The sequence below is a fragment of the Aethalodelphis obliquidens genome, unplaced genomic scaffold (genome assembly GCF_003676395.1).
Source record: "Aethalodelphis obliquidens isolate GAN/ISIS:26980383/991018 unplaced genomic scaffold, ASM367639v1 scaffold4, whole genome shotgun sequence".
Classification (NCBI taxonomy): Eukaryota; Metazoa; Chordata; class Mammalia; order Artiodactyla; family Delphinidae; genus Aethalodelphis; species Aethalodelphis obliquidens.
In genome coordinates this window covers 53,148,822-53,165,526 of record NW_020837948.1, presented here as the reverse complement: position 1 = coordinate 53,165,526, position 16,705 = coordinate 53,148,822, and the positions used below count along the sequence as shown (strand labels likewise).

The 16,705-nt window shown below is 43.4% G+C and overlaps 1 protein-coding gene across 1 annotated transcript; it reads left to right on the top strand.

Annotated features, from left to right (window-relative positions):
- Window positions 1-3,774: 3,774 nt before the first annotated feature.
- Window positions 3,775-16,413, top strand: CKMT2 (creatine kinase, mitochondrial 2). The gene is made up of 9 exons (XM_027100713.1): window positions 3,775-3,941; window positions 5,449-5,647; window positions 7,089-7,184; window positions 7,643-7,864; window positions 9,514-9,599; window positions 10,550-10,673; window positions 11,723-11,857; window positions 13,286-13,411; window positions 16,148-16,413. Exons 1-9 carry the CDS (start codon window positions 3,790-3,792, stop codon window positions 16,265-16,267), a joined length of 1,260 nt encoding a protein of 419 aa, XP_026956514.1. The 5' UTR covers window positions 3,775-3,789; the 3' UTR covers window positions 16,268-16,413.
- The last annotated feature ends 292 nt before the right edge of the window (window positions 16,414-16,705 follow it).

Sequence of the window (16,705 nt, the reverse complement as noted above, 5' to 3'; positions counted from 1 at the left end):
GAAAGAATTCAGGCAACACTTCCTTTACTTTGGTGAGTTCTGTGGTAAAACTCATAGAAGACAGTATTGCCTCTCTGCTTGAAAAGCAGATTGGAGGGTCTGGAAGCAAATAAGACAGGTCTGAAAGATGTAAGTTAGTGTCACCTGCTGTGTACGAGAGCCAGGAAGCCTGGGTGCTGTTCGTTGAGGAACACTAACCTACTCTTGGAAGGAGATGGACAACAGCCCAAAGTCTAGTAGGGAGCAAAGAAGTACATGTGATGAGATGAATGTTGGGCCATTACACATCCCTAGAACGACTTTGAGAAATGGCCCATTTATCTTGCCTGCTGATTACTAAAGTAATTCCTGTTGTCTTTACGATGGAGGGAATTGTTTTTAGAAATGACACCGAGGAAAGGCTGTCTGATAATCTGATTTCCTGGGCTAACGTAGAAAAATAACTTCTAATTTTTTTTCAAGGACTTTGATGCTTTTAGTTGAGATGTTCGAATTTCTCCCTAGCTCAAAAAATGTTAAGTAAAGACTTCCAGGTGGGGATCCTGGAAGCACAAAGTTGATGGACCCATCCCAGTTCCCAAAATGCAATCAAGGAAGAAAGTGGACCTCAGAAGCCTACTCTTAGAATTGTGCGTAAGGCCATGTCAACCTCACCTTATTAGAGGAGTTTATCGTCTGCTGGATAGCCCAGGTTTTCATACCACAACCATACTCTCAACAGGCTCATTGCAGTCATCCAACCCACCTGTGCTTGGAGAATCTTGTAGCAGAGCCTTGGTAATCTTCTAAATACAAGGGAAAAAAATTCCACCCTTCCTTTATTTGGGCATCACAGAGACCAATATAATGAGAGAGTACTAAGAGTTACCTGCTCTATTGTTCTCCACTCAACAACCCACGATAAATAGCTCCCCACTGGGTGATACTGTGGATTAATTGTCCATTCTGATTTCTGGGCAGTAGCAGACACAGCAGGGTATCTGATTTTCATCCCTGGTGATATTATATAAATATTTATCTTTTAAAAATATATTTATTTATTTATTTTTGGTTGCATTGGGTCTTTGCTGCTGCACGCGGGCTTTCTCTAGTTGCGACGAATGGGGGCTACTCTTTGTTGCGGTGCACGAGCTTCTCATTGCAGTGGCTTCTCTTGTTGCGGAGCATGGGCTCTAGGTGCACCGGCTTCAGTAGTTGTGACTCGCAGGCTCTAGAGCACAGGCTCAGTAGTTGTGGTGCATGGGCTTAGTTGCTCCACAGCATGTGGGATCTTCCCGGACCGGGGATCGAACCCATGTCCCCTGCATTGGCAGGTGGATTATTAACCACTGCACCACCAGGGAAGTCCCATAAATAGTTATCTTGATTTATACATGTTCTCAGTTTTGAAAGATAGTTTGACTGCGCCCCCAAGTCTGGTTGATAATTATTGTCTTAGCCCCGTAAGGACACCGTATCTCTGGCTTCCATTATTCATTGTTGAAAAATCAGCTGATGTTTTTTCTTTATAGATGAACTGTCTTTTCTCGCTGACTGCTTTTGATATCTTTGTTGCTAATATTCTGCAGTTGACTGTTATTTATGTATGTGTGGATTATTTTAATTTTGCTTGACTTATGTCATGCCTCTTGAATCATGGATTTTTGTCTTTCATCAGTTGTGGAAAATTATCAGCCATTTCCCTTGAAATATGGCTTCTCTGTTTTCTCTATTCTGACTTATGAGGCTTCCATTAGATGTGTATTTGATCTTGTCATTCTATCCTTTATACCTCTTTTATCGCATATTTCCCATTTTCTTATTTACCTGTGCAACATTCTGGATAATTTCTTAAGATATATCTTCCAATTCATTTATCCTGTCTTCAGCTGTATTATATCTATGGTTCATTCCAGTTCTCTTTCAAATCAGGTTTATTATTCTTAATAGTCTCTTGTTGCTTGCTCGTCATTGTGATTCCATCACTTATTTCTTTAAACATTCCACATAGAGCTAATCTATATTCTTGTCTGACAATTCCAGTATCTTCAGTCATTGGAGGTCTGAATCTGTGGCCATTTCTTCTGCTGACTCCCATTCATGGTGCCTCCTTGTGTGCTTGGTGATCTTTGACCAAGAGCCTATTGCTTGATCTTACTCTGTAGGGAAGCAGGGCCTAAACTGAGTATACCTTCCTCAGAGCAGATTTGAGTGCATTTCTGCTGGAGGGCTCCTGACCCTGGACCACTTTAGCCCCTTTCAAGGGTCCTAGCTCAACTGGGTAGTCTTAGACTCAATTCCCCACCTCCCTGCTGGTATCCAGACCTTAGTATTCAAATGGACATCCACTCTCAAGATAACCCAAACCTGAGCTCCAACACCAACTCATTTGGGGTGAGCAAAGTAGGAGAATGGTCCTTAGAGACTTTGCAACTGCCAGTAATGATTAGTCAAATCCATTCCACCTGCCTTCACCAATCAAGGTTGTCTTAAGACTAGCATCTCTACCAAGCAGCTCCTAGCCTAAACAATAAGAAGTTTGCCTGAGTTATTTTCCAGGAACGTGGACTCAGCTGTGTCTAGTTTAAGCGAGCTGGTTATAACTAGATAGGACCAGCAACCGTCCCATTGGGCATACATGGATGTCAGTGACCTCTTGACATAGGAGGGCTGAAAACTCTACCCTCAGAACCTGCAGAGGTGTGTAGCTTTATTACACCTGTGCAAAACAACAATTACCAAACCTTTTCCCAATCATCTTTCCCCACACTCCCAGACCACCCTGCTTCTTTGTTATCCCATAAATACCCCAAGCCCATTGCTTTCAGGGAAGTGGTTGTGAGATTTGTTCTCCCATCTTCTCCCTTGGCTGCCTTGTGAATAAACCCTCTCTTTGCTGCAGACCTTAGTGTTTCGGCATTTTGGCTTGCTGTGCGTTGGGCAAAATGAAGCTCGTTTGGTAACAACTTCCTCTATGCCTTACAAGCCCAGCAATGCATTCTATTCAGGGTCTAGTTGTGTAGCGGCAGAGTCCAAAAGAGCACCTGGGCTGTCAAGCAGCCAGATGTAGAAATCCTCTGGGTTTTTCCCGCTATATCATATTAGTGGAGAAAATGGCAAGGACTGCAAACAGTTTGACATTCTCAGTGTCTAAAAACTACCCAGGTAGGGGCTCCCCTGGTGGCACAGTGGTTGAGAGTCTGCCTGCTAGTGCAGGGGACACGGGTTCGAGCCCTAGTCTGGGAGGATCCCACATGCCGCGGAGCAACTAAGCCTGTGAGCCACAACTGCTGAGCCTTGCGTCTGGAGCCTGTGCTCCGCAACAAGAGAGGCCACTACAGTGAGAGGCCCATGCACCATGATGAAGAGTGGCCCCCACTTGCCACAACTAGAGAAAGCCCTCGCACAGAAACGAAGACCCAGCACAGCCAAAATAAATTTTAAAAATAATAATAATAATTAAAAAAAAAAAACTACCCAGGTTTTCCTAAGCAGTGTGAAGGGGACTGGGGAGAAAGGAAGAAAGAAAAACAAAACAAAGAAACAGGCTAAGTCGCCTGCAGTTTTTCTCTTGCCTGTTGTTCTCTGTACTGTGGTTCAGGGCCATCCTGTGAGGCTAATTCTCAGCTTCTCTGGAGTTCCCTGGTGGTTCAGAGGTTAAGCATAGGCACTTTCACTGCGGGGGCCCGGGTTCAATCCCTGGTCGGGGAACTAAGATCCTGCAAGCTGTACGATGTGGCCAAAAAATTTTTTTTAATAAAAAATAATCTTTAGCTTCTCTGCTTTCCAGACACTCATCCAAGAGGAAGGATGGCCAGTACCTTCTCAAAGTTGCTAACTGGCCGCAATGCCTCTCTGTTATTTGCTACCTTGGGCACCAGTGCCCTGACTACTGGGTACCTGCTGAAACGGCAGAACGTGTGTGCTGAGGCCCGGGAACAACACAGGCTATTCCCTCCAAGGTAAGTCCCCCTGGCTTTAAAACGACACCAAAATGCCAGCCAGAAATATGCTTTCCTCTGCTGAAACTGTCGGCAGAGGCCCCTCTTTTTGCCTCTGAGGGTGACTAAATCACATGGACTCATTAAGCACAGTGACCTGTGGCAAATCCAGGGATGTGTAGTGTCATCATTCCTGCCCAGAGCTTGAGCTCTAGTGGAATAGTAATAACAGTCGGAGCTAACCTTTGTTGAATATGTGTAGGCGTGTTGAGCACTTTACGCAGAGTATTTTATTCCTCTTAGCATCCCTTTGTGTTGAAACGGAGGCTTAGGAAAATTAAGTCGTGCCCAAGTTCACACGGCTGGTGCAGCCAAATGTGAACCCAGGGACCTTGATTCCAGACTCATGCCTCACTCATGCTGTACTGCCTTCTGGAAGACGTGATGCGACAGCACTGATTTTAAGTATCAGCTTCTTTGCTTTTTATTTTATTTGTTTTCCGGCCACACTGTGCAGCATGTGGGATCCTAGTTCCCCTACCAGGGCTCAAACCCATGTCCCCTGCAGTGGAAGCGCAGAGTCTTAACCATTGGACCGCCAGGGAAGTCCCTAAGTGTCAGCTTTAAAGGACCTTGCAGAAGGGAAGCAGAGAAGTGGCATGAAGATGGACTGTTTTCTTCACCCTGGGGACCTTGTCATGGCTGAGACATCCCACACTGGATAGAGCTGGAGTGGATGCTGACTTTAAGGGATTCCGTATAGGCAGCTGTGCATGAAAGAGACAAGGAAAACCTGAGTTGTTTCTCAGAAACATTTACTGGCTTTCATGAGAATTAGGAACTCTGAGGGAATTACTGGCACCTACCGTATACCTCAGGAATTCCTTATGTGAGATTACCTGTGTTTGAGCCTATGGTGGTCTTGAATCCTCTATTCTTCAATCAGTACATATCCCAGGGTAAGGTGGCAACCCCCCATTTGATTTCTTTCTATGCATTATTTCAACAACTATTTACTGAATGCCTGTTTCTATAGGCAGGCACTGTTCTCAACAAAGCAGATAGCCATAGAGTTTGCATCATAGACAGAGGACAGGTAAATCAATGAATTTCTGTGTAGTTCTACCCACAGGGTTGTTAGCCTCTATCACAGACCTAAGGGACCAAAATGTAGTTGTTGTAATTTACCCAAACTTCTGGGTGTAAAAAAAAAAAAAGTCTACATACGATTTCAATTTCTTTTCTAATCGTTTCACTCTATTTCCTCTTTACGTAAACATAAGCCACAGTCTGTGGGCTCCTGCTGCCAGCGTAATGGACTCCTTAGGCCGGGCCAGGTCCATCCCTCTGGCAGTTCAGGGAACTAGTCTTTAAAATCTGGCTTGCTTAAATCATGACCTAGCCAGTTTTCCTCTGCCCACTGGCTGAAGAGAGCCTGGTGGAAGGATGGCTGGCCAGAAACAAAGCTCTCGCATAGGCCCCTCGCCTCAGGGGCTGCTCACCGAATACCCCTCTCCTCCTCATACAGCGCAGACTACCCTGATCTGCGCAAACACAACAACTGCATGGCCGAGTGCCTCACGCCGGCCATCTACGCCAAGCTCCGCAACAAGGTGACGCCCAATGGCTACACCCTGGACCAGTGTATCCAGACTGGAGTGGATAACCCCGGCCACCCCTTCATAAAGACCGTGGGCATGGTGGCTGGTGACGAGGAGTCCTATGAGGTAAAACTCTTGGCTGCCGGTTCTGTAGTGTGTGTGTGAGGCGTGCTTTGGGTTCTCTCTGTGGGACCAACTTGCTGTTTTCTCAGGAAGGGCACTCAGGAAGCCAGCTTCAACAGAACAGCTGCAGTGCTCTCTGGAACAATGAGGTCTACAGCTTCCCAGGGACAGGGTTTCCTTTGCTGCTGCTGTAGTATCCCTCCCCACCGAGGAATGAATTGCATGACCCAGCTCTCACAGCTTGTCAAGGGGATGAGTTAGTACAGAAAAAATAAAGCCTTTTAATGTTTTTATTGTTTGTGTATTCACCGATAAGGCATTAGGAGATGATGTGTTTGTGGCTGAACTTTATTGAGGCTGGAGGATGGTTCCCTGTGTGTTTAGTTTGGGAATTACTGATTACACAGCCCTCTGTAGTCTTACTGAGTTCACTGAGCCTCTTGGAGAAATCCCATGATCTCTGCATCCTCATCCTGGGTCAGAAGCACAGGATGGTTTGCTGATCTGGAGCTCAGCCGCCAGAGCAGCTTCTAAATTACAGTAAGAAAAACACCCTCCAGCCCATCTCCCTCAGGTGTGCCCCCTTTGCACCTTCTGTTGCAGGGAGCTGAAGGTGATTCCCTGGGAAGGCAGCCGTCAAGAGGAGGGAGAGGGCCCCCTTGAATAGACTAGGCTAGCAGCTCACTCAGGGACAGCAGTGCCCACCTCTGGGCTCCCAGAGTCCCAGACTAGAGCTGGCTCCCAGGACCCACTCCCCACAGCTCCCAAAGGCGGCACGGTGCTCTGTTTGACTTCTCTGAACCTTATTTTACCTAAAGGATGTTCCTGCAGTTTTTGGTTTTTTAAAAAGTAGATTTCGCTTGAGATAGTTTGTGCTGGGGAAGGTCCTCACAGGGTAACAGGTCCCCCTGCTTTGCCTTAATTGCTGCTGTGCACTTTTCTTTCTATGCAGCTGGTTTTCCACAAATTTATTATATTGCTTAAAGTCTAGAACCCGACCATCCCTTTTGACCACAGAACTGCTTAGCTTTGAGCTGTCAGCTTCTTTTATCCCACAAAAGCAAGAGCTTCTGGAGAAAACCCTCAAATTCTTAAACACAGGATTTTCTTGCTCCATCTGATGGCAGTGAACTTGGCAGAATTGCTAGAGAGGAGGTTACTATGACAGAGTTCTGTAGCCCTGCCCTCTCCCAAGGGGCAAGGTGCCTCAAAGAGGTTTCCTCTGGTATATGCGACCTACTAGTACTACTACTATAATTATTATCATTATTATTAACCATCAATCCGGTCTCACACCTATTTCCTGCATGGTTGCACTGAGAATTTCAGAGAAGGAGGGCATCAGCTTTGGCCCTTAAGATAAATAGGAACAAATGATGAACCAATTCAAGTACTGATAGATGAACCAATTCAAGAGGAAACAGGAGCGTTGTCCCTCCTGCAGGTGTTTGCCGACCTTTTTGACCCTGTCATCAAGCTGAGGCACAATGGCTATGACCCCAGGGTGATGAAGCACCCCACGGATCTGGACGAATCCAAGGTAGGCTCCAGCCACCTCTGTACCTTCCCATGAAGCCAGCACTCCAGAGTCCAAGGTGAGGAGAACTGGAGAGAAGGGCCCCTGGGTCAGATGCCCTTGAAAGTTCTGTGATGGCCCTCCCACACCATGCTCCCTAGAGGGCCACTGAGACAGTCAGGAAGGTCCCAAAGTCTGTTTTTCTTACCTCCTACCACCAGCGTAGTGGTGGTCACTGAAGACTTTAGCCTTTCCCAGAACAATTCCTTTTTTCACCCCAAACCTAGCCCGGGTAAAGGACTGCAGACAGCGCTGTGTAAAGTAGCTCCTCCCTTGACTTCCCTCCAAGACCCCTCCCTGCCCCCAGAGTTGCCCGATGTGTCCAGCATGCACACGCGCTCAGTGCCCGGGGGTCCCCTGGTCAGCGGGTTGGAGGCCACTGTGGCCGTGGCGCTGCGGTAACCCCGCACTCTGCTCTGTAGATCACACATGGGCAGTTGGACGAGCGCTACGTGCTGTCATCTCGGGTGCGCACGGGCCGCAGCATCCGCGGGCTGAGCCTGCCGCCAGCCTGCACCCGGGCCGAGCGGAGGGAGGTGGAGAACGTGGCCGTCATGGCCCTGAAGGGCCTCAAGGGGGACCTGGCCGGCCGCTACTACCGGCTGTCCGAGATGACGGAGAAGGACCAGCAGCGGCTCATCGATGTGAGTGACCCCGAACCGCGTGGGCTGCCCGGGGCGGGGCTGTGCCGAGAGAGCCCTGACCCGCGCGGGGCGGTCTCCCGCGGAGCTCAGACCCCTGCTCTGGTTGGGAGCTTGCTGGGGCTTCAGGCTGGTCAGTCTAAGGAAGGAAAAGCAGGCCTTAAAAGCTTAGGTCAAAAGTAGAGGAGGTCTATGGATAAAGTCTGCCGAGGAAACAATGGGGTGGTGGGTTGCCATTGCTGTGTGGGAGTGAGTGGAGGATCCCCGGGCTTGTTGATAAATAGGAACAGTTGGGTGTGGAAAATCCCGTCTGTGCCTGGAGGATGGTCTCCATTACCACACTCCAAGTCCAGGAAGCTAGGAGCTTCTGGAAAGGGAATTATCCAGGTGGAAGGCCTGCCCTGACTCACATTGGAGCTGGCCTCTGGGGTTCCTGCTGCCTCCACAGGGTCTCCATGGCTTCCCTCTAACACTAGGGTAGGCAAAACTCAAGTCCCTTCCTTTTTTCCCTGTAGCAAAGTTGAAACAGAATGGCATTTTCAAAGGTAACTTTTAACTCCAAGGAAAAGCGGAAGCAAATTTCTGTCATTTCAGAAGATGTGATGCCACAAAATATGCCCCATTTCCAAACCAGGCGGACAACTGTGTGGTCTAGAGGCCTCAGTCTCCTGGTCCCCTCCTCTTGTTCTGGCACAGAACAAGCCCTTCTCTGCCTCAAGTAGCCACTTCTGGTTGCCAGGTTAAAGGGCATGCTGTTTCCTGGGCAATGATAGTCCATAAGCCTGGCCTGGCTCAGGTCCCCAACCCCTTCCGCTTAGAGATTGTAGATCTTCCTGTGTCCTCTTTATTTCTGACTTCAGTGTAATATATGGTATCCATAGTCATATTCTTACTGTGTACACACAGTATTTTGATCTGATTTTGGTCTGCACGGTAGCATATTGTAGCTAGAAGCATACTTGGGAGTCATGCAGGTCTAGGTTTGCATCTAGGCTCTGCCACTTTCTAGCTGTGATAGGTTTCCTCTCTCTCAATCTGTTTCCTTTTCCTACCAAAGAGAATGATGACCTTTACCTCAGAGTGTTGTGAGGATTAAAGGAAATAAAAGTACATAGCATAGAGCCTGGCACATAGTGACCATTAAATGAATGGTGACTATTTTTATTTACAGATCATTATTTTACATCTCTAATATTTTTTAATGGAAGGAATGATAATGATAAACCAACAATGCTGGTAACATGGAGAATGCAGCTGTATACAACACTTTTCAGGATAGCACCCCTCACTCACTGCCCACTCTGCCATTGCATGGGGTTGGTGCTGGTGGGGTAGACACACTCCATTGTGATTAAGGATCTCCATCTGGGCTAAGCCAGCGGTTTTCAACCTTAGCTGTACACTGGAATCACCTGAAAATAACTGATGTCCAGGCTGCTGCACCCAATGACAAGTCGGAATCTCTGAGAGATGGGAACTGGGCATTAGAATATTTTAAGCTCTCAGTTATTATAGTGGGCAGCCAATGCTGAGAAGCACTGCCTGAGAGACCGCAGCCATTATTAGTGAGTTGAAAGTTGATCACCTGACGTTTGCCATTGTGTCTGATCTCATCAGTTTCTTCTTTTTGCTTTGTCCCTTTGGGCCTGCAGGACCACTTTCTATTTGATAAGCCAGTATCCCCTTTACTAACTTGTGCTGGGATGGCCCGTGACTGGCCAGATGCCAGGGGAATCTGGTATGAACATAGCATTTTCACATTTGCATTGTGTGCAGATGTTCTCCTTCAGATCGCTGCTTGTCCTAACCTGAAGTTGCTGTGACCTGCGCTTGACAGCATGCCCAGCTTGAGCTAAATGGAGAAGATAGAGTACTTAGAAATTGGGGGTGGGTGTCTGTGTGTGTGTGTAATATATAAGTATAATGATGTTTCCAAATGTGCGGGAATGTTAGCTGTTTTGCATGAATTGTGCATGAGAAAAAAGTCTTTCTTTTTAAGAAAAACTTAGCTTCATATTATTTGACCTCCCAGAGAATCTGTTTCATGACATTAAAACAAAAGAGCAGAAAATGAAAAGTAAATATTGAGGATTTAAGCAAAACTCTACAAGGAAGAGTGGCTATTGAGTGTACACATATTTTGTCTTGGCCAAGAGTCCTCAGGCCACTTTGATTCCTAAACCTTGGTAAGTTATTATGACACTATCCGAAGGAGCCCAGATCAAAGTGTTTGGGAGCAGCTGCTCAGTGGGGGTGGATAGGCGGGATCTATACAGCAAACATATGTGAAATCTTCTGCACCCCAAACGAGTTGAGCTGCAGGTAAAATCTTTTTTTAAGTGCCACAAGATTTTGGTTGAATCTATTAGGAGGCAAAACACTCTTGTTGGCGTCAAAGCCAAATGTTATCATGGCTGAATTATTGTCATCCTAGTCTGAGGAATGAGGGAGATTATGTTCTTGTTGGGCAAAAACATGACATCTTTGAGGGTTGGAGTTGGTCTTACTCTTCATTCTGTCAAGGTAACATTATTTTACAGCACTTGTTCAGGCACAGTTAAGAGATTAGGACCATCTAAGGAAATGAGGAAGGTGAAATGAAGCAATCAAGCTACAGAGGTAATGGGAATTTTCATGTGTTGAAACAAATGTAATTAACACTCAACACAGTATTTCTCTCTTCATTAGGCATAATAATGACAAGACATTTCTCATCTGGATTAATGAGGAAGACCACACCAGGGTAATCTCTATGGAGAAAGGAGGCAATATGAAAAGAGTATTTGAGCGATTCTGTCGTGGACTAAAAGAGGTAAGATGTCATCAGAGAATTCTGAATAGTCACTAAAATAAAATCTCTTTGTTTTTCATTCTTGAAAAAAGATATTATATAGTGACTTCCAAGATGGGGCTAATCTTTTCTAGGGATCATGGCACTCTTTTGGGGCGGGACTTCCAGGGCAGTGCTTCAAAAAATAGATGACTTTTTTTGTTGTTATTAGCAAGTTCCTATGCTTCCCTTCCCAATGCAGGATGGTTTAGAGAAGTCTGTGGATCATTAGTTATTTTCTGATTTCTTTAACAGAGATCTTGGCTGTTCTAAGCATAGAGACAGTATAGGATGTACCTATGTTCATATGTGACCTGACCACAGCCATACTTGATGAGAATTCCTATATTCTCCTACTATGCTCATGTGGAAAAGCATAACAACTGACATTTATTGAGTGTTTAGTATGTGCTAGGTACTGTGTTCAGTGCTTTACATGGTTCATCTAATTTAATTGGACCATTTTAATATTGTGATAGAAGAAGTTTAATTTTCTATTAAAGAAGTACTGCAGAATGAAAGAACGAAATTTTGCCATTTGCAGCAACATGGATGGGCTTGGAGGGCATTATGCTAAGAGAAATATCTGACAGAGAAAGATAAAAATACTGTATGATCTCACTTATATATGGAATCTAAAAAAATACAACAAACTAGTGAATCAAACAAAAAAGAAGCAGCCTCACAGCTATAGAGAACTAGTGGTTACCACTGGGAAGACAGCAGTGGGGAGGGGCAGTATAGCGGTGGGGGAAAAAGGGTTATTACGGGATTATATGAAATCATGTGAGTGAAACTTTTGAAAATTGTAAAGAACTATAGAATTTAAAGAATCTTTCATTCAATAAAAATCAATTTTTAAAAAAACTGCAGATAACTTTGCTTTTTCCTTTCCAAAAAAAGAAGTAGTACTATAAATTGACCTAAGTTTTATTCACGGCAAACATGCAGTACACACATCTTTCCCTGGTGTTTGGGATGTGCTGAGTGAATGGATATCTGAGAACTTCGTCATTTGTTCCCTGTCTTAGGTAGAACGCCTAATCCAAGAACGAGGCTGGGAGTTCATGTGGAACGAGCGCCTGGGATACATTCTGACCTGCCCTTCGAACCTCGGCACAGGATTACGGGCTGGTGTCCACGTTAGGATCCCAAAGCTCAGCAAGGTAATGTCATGCAGCCAGTGGCCCTGTTGGGTTCCACCAGGATCAGCTCACCTGGGACTGCTTTGTGGAGGGAAAAACGTCACAGCCCAATTCCTTAACCCTTAGTTTCTGCACTAATGAAAGAAAATGACAAGAAAATGTTGTTTGTCTCAAAAACACTTGTATCCATAGGATAAGAGTTTTAACGGGCTATAAAAAAGGGAAGTGGCTTCAAGAACAAGAACTTTATTCTTTTTTTTTAAGATTTTTTTTATGTGGACCATTTTTAAAGGCTTTATTGAATTTGTTACAATATTGCTTCTGTTTTATGTTTTTTGGGTTTTGGGCCCCGAGGCATGTGGGATCCTAGCTCTCCGACCAGGGATCAAACCCACACCCCCTGCGATGGAAGGCAAAGTCTTAACCACTGGACCACCAGGGAAGTCCCAAGAACAAGAACTTTAAATTCTCCTTCATACAACAAGTCGGGATAGTTAGGCCGGCTGCTCCACTCTGCTCTCTCTCTCCCAATACACTCTGCTCTCTCTCTCAGACTCGGACCTGCAGCAAAATCACCTGGAGGCTTGTGACAACACCTGCAGCACTTGCATTTCTCACAGATTTCCCAGTGTTGCTGATGCTGCCGGTCAGGGAACTGCACTTGGAGGGTCACTGCCTTAGAGCGTTGTCCCCTTAGCGTGGTCACAGTCAGGCCTCACGCTCTAGCCTGTGGGAAGGCGAGAGAGCACGTGGGAGTGTCCGTGTAAAGATTTAAGATCTAGGCCTGGCAGTGGCACCCTTCACTTCTGCTTGTTCCATTAGCAAGAACCTAGCCAGTGATTATTTCCTCAGCTCTCCTGTGGAAGAAAGGAAAAAGGATTCTGGTGGGCAACTAAGAGTTCTGCCACAGCACACCAAGTGAATCAAATACTTTAAAACAATTTTAGAAAATGTGCTTTTGGCCAAAAAAAAGTATGGTAATATTTGTTATTCAAAATTCCAATGCTAAGAAAATTATTTTTTTTAATTTTTATCGGAGTGTAGTTGCTTTACAATAAGAAAATTATTTGCTATGATTTAATGTCATGATTTTAATTATAGCAGTAACAAGTGTTATATAGATGAATAATAAACTCACCAAAGCTGGCATCCAGATGCCAATATAGCAGTATAGAAGTTAATGACAGCTCTGCTACCTTCTACCTGTGTGTCCTTTTAGGCAAGTTAATTCCTCTGAGCCTTATTTTCCTCATCTGTGAAATGGGGGTAAAAGCAATACCTTCTTCATGGGATTGTTGTAAGTTCCAGCACAGGGCCCTGGTACATAGTAAATATATGCTTAATAAATATTAACTGTTATTACTTCTCATTATATGTATTTTCTAAGTGTGCCAAGGATGACAAATCTAGTTTGATTCTTAGGACACTAAGTATTATCCTTTGTCCCAGGATCCGCGATTTTCTAAGATCCTGGAGAACCTGAGACTCCAGAAGCGTGGCACAGGTGGTGTGGACACGGAAGCAGTGGCAGATGTGTATGACATTTCCAACATAGATCGAATTGGCCGATCAGAGGTAACATCTCTCTAACTTTCCGAACGTGAACTACCAAAATCAGCCTGGAGGAAAAGAAGCAAACTCAACAGCCTTTCCTTATTCACAAAATTCGAGACCTCCTCTTTGCCCATTGAGTCCTGAGTCATGTTAGCATTTCATTCTGTAGTACTTGTCCTCCACGCATAAAGGTAAGCACGATGTAAGCTGAGGATGTATAAGCAAGTGAAGGAATTCACAGTGGGACGGTTGTCACCTGCCTGCCCCCAGAGCTATTCCAGCAATCCTGAGCAGCGGGAGTTCTGTTATGCTAAAGGACAACAGTCTTTCATCACTGAGTCAGAGAACACTGTGCTCTCTCTGAGGGGGATGAAATAGTGGATTTTCTCTTGATTCTGAATTTCCTTTGGTGAAGGTCACATACTATCATCTTCACGTTGACGTTTTTAGATACTTGATAGTTTGTAAAATTTTATGTTTAGGGCTAAAGATGGCAAATAAGGTATGCATGAGGTATGTGTGAGACTGTGCTCATCAAATAATCCTTAGGATTCTGTGAATACACAGGATAAATGGGATTCATAAACTATAGGTAGACCTGGAGTGATGCATGAGAAAAAGCACAAAGAGCGCATTTAATGAACATGGAAGCAGAATCCTCAGCAAATCCTGACCTCATTAAGTCATCCCAGCTTATCTGGATGTGGTCCCATTGAACGTATTGTGCCCATCATTAATTTAAAAGCCGCTTATAAAACTCTTAATAACTCAGTGGCTGGTTATTAAATCTGTGGATTATTGGTGTTCGTTCTTCTTCCCTGCCATCTTTTGCATATTTCATTGCCAGTTGGTACTCCTACCAGTAAACTAAGGAAAGGAAAGGAGAAAACACTCAAAACAATTAAATCAGCTTGAGTGCTCCCAGCGCTGGTAAAGTATTGATACTTGAGGAAGAAGCAGATATAAATACTACACCTTCTGAAATTTGCTGAATATGGTGTAGTGAATAAAGAAAATCTGGGTCCTAGCCCTGTCGGCTTCTAATATTAACTAGATTTTTAATACTGGAAAGCAAAGTACTCATCGTTTTTAGAAAACTGTAAGTCAATAAGTGATCATCTATAGGAGCTAGAAAAATTCCCAAAAGTGTTAAAAAAAAAAAAAATAAAACCACTTGTTCAACCTAACAGCCCTGAGATAACCATTGTGAACATTATTCTAAATTGCCTTCCATTCTTACAATTATTCAAAAAATGTTTTTTACAGAATTTAGTATTATAACATATTTGATATAACACAGCTTTTCCCAGTATATTATAACATGAGCATTTTCCTATAATTTTATAATTCTTCAAAGAATATAAAATTCTTATTTTATAAATAAGATATATATAAATATTTTATAAATAAAATATAAATATTTAAATAAAAGAAATATAAATATTTTATAAATAAAATTCTTATAAAAGAATTTTTATAATTCTTCAAAACATATTGTTTAATGACAGCATAGTAAAGGTGGTCCATTATCTACTTAATATCTCCCTGATTATTTGAGATTTTGTTTGACTATCTCTGTACATAACTGTATGACCATCTCTATACATAACTCTAATCACAACTCTGATTAGTTAGTTAGGATATATTTCTAGGAAAGGGATTCCTGGGTTAAGGATGAGGGTCCCTTACTTATGACCAAGTTTCCTACCAGAAGATTTATACCAAGAGAGTTCCACAGGCAGTGAATGAGAGACCCATCACCACACCGTCATCAACACTGAGATAGGTCAGTTGGCTAAGTAGAAAATCAGTGTTTCTTTTATTAGTAATGACTAGCTTTCTGGCCCAACCCTTTCATAGGGCTTCAGTTTCCTTATGCATGAAAGTAAGTGGGGAGTGTACTAGACTCTGTCATGCCTAAAGTATGTTCAGCTGTAACACTTAACCATCTCTTCCATTATTGCCGTGCATTCTTGAGTTTTATCATGTATTTTAGTGCTGTCTAGAATTAACTAGTAATTCCTTTCTGTCTTAGTTTGGGTCCCTTTAGGAGCAGTGCAAATAATTTATTTGGGAGATGATTCCCAGGGAAAAATTCATAGGTAGATGTCCTCTAGTTTAAGGAAAACCAATATTTGTAAACAAAAGTTCTAACATATATTTTTTTAAAGCAGGAATTTTAAAAAGTATATCTTAGTATAATTCACAGTTTCCTTTAAGTAGCACACTTGCCTGGTACAATACAAGCATTATTTAATTGCCAAACATTTGGGTTTAAACAATTTTCAGAAAGCCGTTCATTGTGTAAATGATAATATCTGAACTATAGCATGTTTAGTACTCAGGTAGCTTAGTGGAAGGTCAGAATTCAGATCCGGGTCAGAGAACATCACAAGGGTGTCACTGTGTAGTTTTACTTTAAGACAAACTGTTATAACAGAGATTGATGGGGGAAGAAGTGTCTGAGATGCAAACTAATGGTTTTCATATTTTTAAAAAGTCCTTACACACAAAGCAGTAACTCCATCTTAACTGCAGAAAGATTGAGAGAAACCCTGTAACATCTCCGCTCCCCGTCCCTGGTGATAAACATCAGACACCTCTCCTCCCATAAAACGTTAGGAAAATAAAGAGAAGAAATTGTTACAGTCCATGTAACAGGGCAAGTTTTCATTTGTCCCAGTATTGTTCCTACGGATCAAAGCCTTGCATGTGTCTTCTATGCAAATTAATCTTTCATCTTTTTCACTGTCAAAGGTTGAGCTTGTTCAGATAGTCATCGATGGAGTCAATTACCTGGTGGATTGTGAAAAGAAGTTGGAGAAAGGCCAAGATATTAAGGTGCCACCTCCTCTACCTCAGTTTACCAAGAAGTGAACTTTCCCTTCCCTAATTTATGAATAATCTGTCTGCTGGTATGACAGACATAAAGAAATTTCTACTCTGAGAGTTTTTGTAGACTTGGAAAAATGTAAAACTGTAGGTCCTGTCTATCTTTACAATAAAACTCTCCTTAATATCTTCAGTTTGTTTCTCTGTTTTTTTTTTTTTTTAATGCTACTGAGATGGGCAAACACATCCAATTACAAGTAGTAGGAAGTAAAAATATTTTAGGACAACGATAAAACTAATATTTGTAAGGCGACTTTCACACAAATGTAGAAACCCTCCAACTATCTAGATGCTACTATAGTCAACCCTTCAACCAATCCCTACAGACACCATTGGAAAAGAGGAACTAATATAATCAATTTTCTGGCAAGTAGAGCAAGAGAAGATTCATTTCTCTTGAAAGTGTGGAAATAAAGACTATGC